Genomic DNA, 8,856 nt, shown 5'->3' on the forward strand with positions numbered 1-8,856 from the left:
AACAAGGGTCGACGAACAATGCATTTCTCAATTGTATTGAATATAATATGCAAAATTAACACCCACTTTTTTAGGTTGTAGATAAGTATTAATTGGAACACGGTTGGAATTAAAAAATAAAGTTTGTTACAAAATTAAATGATATTTTTTTAAAACTTAAAATCACACATGATTTCATAAACCAATTTAGATCCATCTTAACTCTAAATCTATTGAGTGTCAAGAGTGATCAAATTTCTAAAGGTGCAAACCTCTTTTTTGAGTGTAAAACTTGAGGAAAAGTTTGCACCTCGAAAGATTTAATTTACTAGAGTTTTATAGATCCAAAATTAAGACCATGGATGGTCAAAACCTAGAGTTCAAATACCATCATAGATAAATTGACTTTATAATATCAATAATATTTATAAGCATTAATTTATTACAGATATATTGATTTTATTTTTACATAATTTGACCGAGTCAAAATATCTATCTAACCTAATATTACATGTCTCTTCTGCATTCTTAATTTAATAATTTTATATCTTACCTAATTTATTAAAATTATATATTTAAACATATAATTTATTATTATGGGAAAAAATTAAAAAATCATAACATCTTATCTATTTATATATTCAAAAATATAATTTAATTAAAAAAATACAAATTCATACTAAAGTTTATCACTAAATTAAAAAAAACCTTATCTTTGGTCTTGTTGACTTGTTGAAAACAACCCAAAACTCTCCGAAGGGACCAAGAAAGTTCAAAAGTCCCTCGCAAAGCATGCAATATGACCGTGCCTTTCGTTGATTTGGGCCAAACTCTTATGTCGGTGTACAATGGCAAAGTAGGAGGAATAAACGAAACACACACCAATATAAATCTCTAAAATCGTCAACAAGAAGATCACATGAGATTAGTTGGACCTCACAAACTCTATCTTTGTACTCTTTCCTCCTCGTTCTCAGATCTACAAACCCTAGAAACTGTCGGGAGCGAGCGTGTATTTTCTGCGACTGAAATCTTCCGGATCCCGTGCAATAGCCATGGCTTGCGTTGCAAAATATCATCGCCCTCTTAATGTGCTCGATGAAAGTCCCAGGAAGCGCAGGAAACTAACTTCATCGTGGGATGTTCTTCCCTCTGAGCTCCAGGTTGGTTTCTACTGTCGAATTTCTGACTTAATCAAAGTATTCTTTCCATTATATTTAGTTAACTGGGCTTCCTCCCGCCCTTCAGATTGCTGTCTGATATTGAATGCCAATCCGCTTGTGGGTTTAATAATTATAGTCATAGGTTTCTGTATCTTGTATTTTGATAAGTGGGGAATTAATGAACGGCCACATGTGCAGAGCCAGCCAACTATTATATCTGCTGACCCAGAAAATGGAGATGGAAAAGTAAGCGTCCCTATCTCATCAGGGGCAGAACACTCCGTTCCTTCTGACCATAGTCGGTCTGCTTCTTCAGCTTTGAAGCCCAAAGCAGGGATCTCCCGTAATGGATCTCCGCCATGGCGTAACGATGACAAGGATGGCCATTATGTGTTTGAACTTGGAGAGAATTTGACGCCACGCTGTAATGATAATTTTTCACTGTGCTGATTCTCATTTTATTTTCAAACCCTAGATCTGAACAAGGTTTTTCTTTTTTCTTTTTCTTGATGCCACAGGGTTATTAAAATAACCTTTTTTCTTGATATATTGTACTAATCTGGGTAATTGTCCTCTCTGATTTCGCTGCTGCAGATAAAATACTCAGTAAAATGGGCGAAGGTAAGTACCTGAGAGGCAAGATCTGTAAGAATCTTAGCATCATAATACCTTTTAAGTCAATGAATTTTATTTTTGATGGAGTCGTACTTTATGTTTATAGGGGCATTTGGCCAAGTCTTGGAATGCTGGGACCGAAAATCGAAGGATTTTGTAGCTATCAAAATTGTTCGTGGTGTACAAAAATACCGAGAGGCAGCAATGATCGAAATTGATGCGCTTCGCGAAGTTTCTAAGTATGACAAAAATAGCACACGGTATGCGACACCATCTGTTTTGATGTATTACTTGATGTGTGTTATTTTTACATCCAAGATTTAACAGATGGGCATGCTGGGTAACGTGCTAAGATGATTTATTTGATTTAAAGGATATATTTCACAATTTTTAAATGACTGCTTGAGATGTATGCCCTTTCGCAATACAGCTGCGTGCAGATGCGCGAATGGTTTGACTATCGGAACCACACTTGCATTGTCAGTATTCTGTGGCAATTTATATTTTCGTCCTTTCTGGTTTACAAACACTTTAGAGCTCTGCATATGTATTCGGTTGTTAGTGTGTGTGTTTAAGGTTGTGGATGGATGTAAAAGCAGGTTTTTGAGAAGCTTGGGCCAAGCTTATATGATTTTCTACGGAAAAACGATTACCGTCCATTTCCAATTGATCTTGTCCGGGAGGTTGGAAGACAACTGTTGGAATCTGTAGCATGTGTGTAATATTATTTTTATAAATGCTTTTGTCCGTGTCCCTTCACTAGAATACTCAATTGGTTGGTTTCTTATAGTGCTGCTCCAATTGGTGAATGTTGTCAGCAATTTTTTTTCACTGCTTAGGTCAACTTTTAGACTTATTTTTATGAGATGGCATTGCCATGGCCCTTGAAGAGGGTACTAACAGTATCTATTTAGGATTTTGTTTTCCTAATTTCGCCAGTGATATGTGGCAGATATGCATGAGTTGAATCTCGTTCACACGGATTTAAAGCCTGAAAATATACTTTTTGTTTCTTCAGAATATGTGAAGGTTCCAGATTGCAAGGTAGTTGCTAGTATGATGTGGTAATGATTATGATTAAAATTGACTCGGTTGGCACATCAAGCCTATCTTGATCAGCGAGCATTAGATACTAATTTGTATGGTATTAGAGCGCTCTAGTATATGGCTGAACTGTAGTTAATTAATTAACACATTATTTGGTCTGGATTGTGGGATAATATGTGATATGTGCCCATAGACAATGTCTTATGGTCAACGTTTCGAACCTTCCCATCTGAGGTTCATCATCCCGATAATGAATGCATGTCCTGATGATGTACAGGTGGAAGGGTTTGTAACGTTAACTATAAACATGGCAAATATTGTAGATCATCCCAAAACCCGGCATAATGATTGTCACTGTGAGACTGACTAATAATATGTCTGTCAAATCATTTATCTGTTTTCATGCCCTATAATAGTGTCCACAATCATTTTAATTTATATGCTTCAACCGACATATATGTAAAGATGTCAGAGTTCTGATAGCATATGATTGTTGTTCAAAGGGTGTTAAGGGATCTTCAGATGACTTCAAACGGTTGCCAAAGTCCAGTGCAATTAAGATAATTGATTTTGGAAGTACGACATTTGAACATCAAAATCACACCTCAGTTGTTGCTACACGGCATTATCGAGCTCCTGAAGTTATTCTGGGTGAGCCAGAAACATTGTTTGGTGGTTTAGCAAGCAACAATGAAAGGACCCAGAACAAATCCATCTTATTGAATCTAAACCCCCTTTTGTATTTGCTATTTATGCTTCTTAACAGGACTTGGATGGAATTACCCTTGTGATATTTGGAGTATAGGGTGCATACTTGTGGAAATCTGCTCGGTAACCTTTTACACAAGTTTCCCTTATGTTTGAATATTATATACCAAACTGCAAAAATGGTATTTATGCTACCTGCATCTTAAACTTTGCAGGGAGATACTTTGTTTCAGACCCATGAAAACTTGGAACATCTTGCTATGATGGAAAGGGTTTTAGGAGCTTTGCCACGTCATATGATTAAAAAAGCAGAGTGAGTTTTTTTATGTTTGCAAGGACCTGTTGTTATCCCTGAGATTAGACTCTGTAAATGGCCCAATACATAAATTAAACCATAATTTTCATTGTTATCCTGTCAACAGTAGAAGATATGCAAAATATTTTAGACATGGAACAAGATTGAATTGGCCCGAAGGAGCATCTTCTAGAGAGAGCATCAGAACAGTGAGAAAATTGCCAAAACTTAGGGTATGATTTTTACATGACTGATCAGATGTGTGTGAGTATATTAAATTTTTGTATTAATGATATATGCTTTGTTGCACTATTCCTGTTAGGAAATTTTACTCCATGCTTTTGCTTTTTGTAGGATTCGATAAAGCAGCATGTAGACAATTCGGCGGATCTTTTTATAGACTTGTTGCAAGGCCTTCTTCGGTTTGAACCCTCTGAACGTTTGACAGCTTTGCAAGCTTTGAGACATCCATTCTTCAGAGAAGGATCGAGATATGGGTACAATTCATGAGTGCATGCATTTGACAATTATTTGGTTGGATCTCCATGAGGCAATGGGTTGTATTTGTGGCCGGAAGAGTTAAGAAGGATGATTATGCAGATAATGGATCTGCCCTCCCAGCTTCCGGCAACGATTCATCTGCGACGTATTTTTTGAAGTTGGATTTGTTGCCAAAAGATCCTTTCAGAATGAAGGACAACCTATGTTTTATGGGTTTGTCCAGGTGGAACTTGAGGACTTTCTGAAATGCTTATTCTGAGGACGCTCAATTCCGATGTAGCCACGGTTCAATCCTCATGATAAGGCTACTCGGAAGGACACTACGCAAAACTCGTGGTGTTTGCTACGAAGATGTAAAATTGCACATGTATTATACAACCTTTTGAAAATTAATTGTATTCAACTTACATGTATTCACTGGATCAAATGCATCTTTATGTTGAATTGCTGTTCAACTAATATGATGAAGAGACTATACAGCATTCGTGATAAGGACACACTTAACTATGATGAGGGCTCCATGCAACATGCTTATGCTGCGTTTAACTTTGTACGTTACGAAATTGTAAAATGCAGATGTATCATACAACATTTAAAAAAATTGTATTCAAGCTGTAATAATGTGTTATACCAGATCAAATGTGTTTTTTTTAACTGATCTTTAACTGTAATGGTGTCGATTGTCGATCACATGATTATGTTATAGAAACTCGTCTCTTGGTTTTAGGTCACCGATTGAACAGGGTTTGGTTTTAGGTCACCGATTGAACAGGGTCTGTGTAAAGATTATAGAAGGTTATGATAAAAATAAAAAGATTCTAATCAGAAGAAAAAGATTGTGAAGAAAATAAATGAAGAGAACAGATAACTGAAGAAGCCAGGAAGGAAATTGTATAAAAGATTGTGAAGAGAATAGATGAAGATAATAGATAACGGAAGAAGCCACGAAGGAACTTGTATAAAGAAAAAAAGCGAAAGAGCACATGTTCTTCCTGGGTAGGTGAAATTAGTCTTGAAGAAAAAAAATGCAAAGCAATTGACGGACAAAGCATATGTTCTTCATGAGTAGGTGAAACTTGTCTTATCCTAATATTTTGGTAAGCATATGTAAGCAATTGGTGGAAAAAGCATATGTTCTTCCTGAGTAGGTGAAACTGGTCTTATCCTAATATTTTGGTAAGCATATGTTCTTCATGAGTTGGTGAAGCTAGCCTTGTCCTAATCTTTTGGTAAGCATATGTTTTTGGTAAGCATATCTTTTGCATGGGTAGCTGAAGCTAATCTTTTCCACATATCCCAATGGTTTCTCAAGAAAGGTGCAAAAATGGGAAGAAAAAGATTGTGAAAAAAAGATGGTCGAAGAAAGCCATGAAAGATATTGTATATCCAAAAATTGGAAGAAGGATATTGTATAAAGAAGAAATATGATAAATGCAAAAAGGGGAAGAAAAGGATTGTGAAAAAAGGATTGTCGAAGGAAGCCTTGAAGGGTATATACAAAAATTGAAAGAAAGATATTGTATAAAGAAGAAATATGATCAATGAAATTCATGTAAGTAATTTCTGCAATTCTTCTTTCCTCAAAATAGAATTTATTCACTCAAAGAAGAAGACTCGGAATCAAATTGAAGTGATAAAGCAAGGAACAATTCACTCACTCAAGGATACTTGTTGGTTATGAGTTACATTTTTCGCACAACTAGCTTGAGGTAAGTCATCCATGGTTTATGGTTTTTAGGCGCATGTTTTCTCATGATTTTGTAGTTTATGGTTTTTAGGCGCATGTTTTCTCACGATTTTGTAGTTTATGGTTTTTAGGCACATGTTTTCTCATGATTTTGTAGTTTTAGTTTTAATTAAAGAAACTACATGATTCTACAATTATTGTGTAGATAGGTGTTCTACAATTCAGAAAGGGGGAGATGTGTAAGAAAGATTGTATGTCAATATTTTTTAAATAATTTATTTTAATTTAATTTTATAATATTTTTTAAATTTAATGTAAAAACAAAAAGGTAGAGGAGACGTGTAAAATAACATTCATTTCAAGTATGAATTTAACATGAGGGGAGTGGGATCAAATTTTTTAACTTGCAAATTTTTTTAGAGTGATGAATTCAACATGAGTGGAGTGGGATCAAATTTTTTTATGTGCAAACTTTTTTAGAGTGCAAAATATGATGTGTAATTTTTCATTGTTTAAATTGTATTTTTGAAGAGTCTATATAGGACCAAAAAACATTTTAACCATAAAAACTTATTTTTTTTCATGATACACACACACACATATATATATATTTTAAATGATATATATATATATATATATATATAAAATTGACATTAACAACTTTTGTTTTTATATAACATCTACAGAGTCATATTAACAATATGATGTTGATAGATATAAATTAGTTAAAATAGTTTATTGAGTCGAGAGGTTCATTCTACAACGGAGTATGATGTGTAAATCTGTTCTTCTGTCATGTCCTTTTGTCATCAAAGTTGAAATTTTGCTCATGTATGTTATCAAAGTTGAAATTTTTCTCATTAGCCAAAATAAAATGTTAAAAAAATAAAATATAAAGCTTAACTATACAAAACATTTAAATAATGTTTGCTCATAAAAAAATTTGCAAGTGAAGAAACTGGATCCCTTTAGGCTCATGTTAGATCTATATTTAAGATGGATTTACACTGGTTTAAATCTCTCCCCAATCGGGTGGCGCGCTGTCAGATGGATCCACTAAGACCGTCTTTAAGACTGTGTGGCATGATGCCACCGCACTTGGGTGGCCTTTGGTATGTTTAATATAACTGTCACGAAGAAAGGTCATAGAGACATTTTGATAAAGTTTTCGGATCGTTTTAAAGTAAATAGTAAAAGAACCATTCTACAAATAAAAGAACTATCCTCAAAGATTTTTTAACAAGGTTGACTTCAGTAAAAGAACCATTCTACAAATAAAAGAACTATCCTCAAAGATTTTTTAACAAGGTTGACTTCAGTAAAAGAACTATTTTAATAGTTATTTGTTTCACCTTGTAATGAGGACACACAGTGAAAGAATCATTCTCATAGTTAATTATTCTTACAGTTAACTGTTTCATTTTTAACGAGGTGACACAAATAAAAGAACTATCCTCAGAAGAATTATCCTCACAGTGATTTGTTTCATTTTTTAACAAGGTTGACACGGTAAAAGAATTATCCTCATATTTGTTTCATTTTTTAACGAGGTTGACATAGTAAAAGTACTATCCTCTCAGGGATTTGTTTCATTTTTTAAAGTACCATCCTCTCATGTATCTGTTTAATTTTTTAATGAGGTTGACATAGTAAAATAACCATCCTCATGTTGATTTGGATCATGGCTTCCATTTGGAAGAAACACATGCCAAGGGATATCTCCTGACCATGGCTTCCAAGAGATATTCATTAGAAGGAATAATAGCTCTCTCCAAGAGATATTCATTAGAAGGAATAATAGCTCTCTCGAAAAAATGTGTGAAGAGAATCAAAAGGGGTAAGAATATCCATTTCAAATTCCCCCATAAGGTTCCCTATGTCAGTGACCAGATCTAAGTATTGATAGAAGCACTTTCATTCACATTTGTGCGCTGCACATTCTTACCATACACTTTGACAATGATTTGGAAAGGGGTGGAAGATGAAGACGAGGCCCTGTTAGCCTACTCCAATAAAAGGAAATAACCTCATTATTTGGAGGGAGTTTTATGGAAACAGTTGAAATTCCCCCATGCGTAGAAGAATCTGAAGTAATAAGAACTTGAGTAGTATTAAAATCACTCTCTAAAGGGAGAGTTGGATCGACCGAAGATGGAATTGAGTCGACCACTTGATCAACTAATGTCTCATCAACATGAGTGATATGTGTTTCACTTTACAATGGAAGAGTGAGATTGATTGTACTTGGAATTAGATCAATCACTTCGTCAATTGATGGTAGGTTGGAATAAAGTTTACGGTAACTAGTTGGAAGTTGTTGTGGAACAATAAGTTTTTCCAACAATTTTGAGACTTTGTCCATACGAGGGAAAAATGACTATAATGAATCCCTTTGCATAACCTACAAGGAACCCTAACTTTACCCTTTTTCCCAGGAACCTCACTATCACTGGTTGATGGATCAAGAGTAGGTTGATAAGAATTTTCTGACCATATTTCCATGACCTTAGGGATACCAGGACAATTGTTAAGGAAGTGGCCACCCTTACAAAGCTTGCAAGGGTATTTGGGCTTGTGATGTATGTTGGAAGTTTCCTTAACATTACCACTACCTACAACCATGGTTGGTTGGCTGAATTCTTTCTTATATTGCTTCTTTCTTCTTCTTCTTAGTCACATGGTTACTAGCATAGAGGCTTTTACCAAGCGAAGAAGAAAGGGAGGGTGACATGTTGGGTGAAGAAGGTAAAGGGTCAACATGAGGTTGGTGATGTTGAGATGAGGGACTCGGTTGAGGTGAAAAACTTTGTTGAGGTCGAATAGTTTGGGTATTTGGGATCAAAGAAGTTGAAAATAACCAC

The 8,856-nt window shown here is 34.9% G+C and overlaps 1 protein-coding gene across 4 annotated transcripts; it reads left to right on the forward strand.

Annotated features, from left to right (window-relative positions):
• The first annotated feature begins 875 nt into the window (after positions 1-875).
• On the forward strand, positions 876-4,721 carry LOC149232951 (serine/threonine-protein kinase AFC2-like). 4 transcript variants are annotated; one of them, XM_089379602.1, is made up of 12 exons: positions 876-1,142; positions 1,341-1,566; positions 1,737-1,763; positions 1,864-2,017; positions 2,188-2,236; positions 2,357-2,471; positions 2,710-2,801; positions 3,308-3,455; positions 3,571-3,635; positions 3,728-3,825; positions 3,935-4,071; positions 4,162-4,356. In XM_089379602.1, the coding sequence occupies exons 1-11, from the start codon at positions 1,035-1,037 to the stop codon at positions 4,044-4,046; spliced, it is 1,194 nt and encodes a 397-aa protein (XP_089235728.1). In that variant the 5' UTR covers positions 876-1,034; the 3' UTR covers positions 4,047-4,071; positions 4,162-4,356. The 4 variants fall into 4 exon arrangements, with proteins under 4 accessions (XP_089235728.1, XP_089235726.1, XP_089235725.1 ...); XM_089379600.1 differs by having other exon boundaries at positions 879-1,142; positions 3,938-4,040; positions 4,162-4,721; XM_089379599.1 differs by having other exon boundaries at positions 880-1,142; positions 3,935-4,040; positions 4,162-4,721.
• Positions 4,722-8,856: the final 4,135 nt, after the last annotated feature.

This window comes from Pinus tabuliformis, chromosome J, assembly GCF_031772625.1.
Source record: "Pinus tabuliformis cultivar Carrire ecotype Pingquan chromosome J, CPIR1, whole genome shotgun sequence".
Taxonomy (NCBI): Eukaryota; Viridiplantae; Streptophyta; class Pinopsida; order Pinales; family Pinaceae; genus Pinus; species Pinus tabuliformis.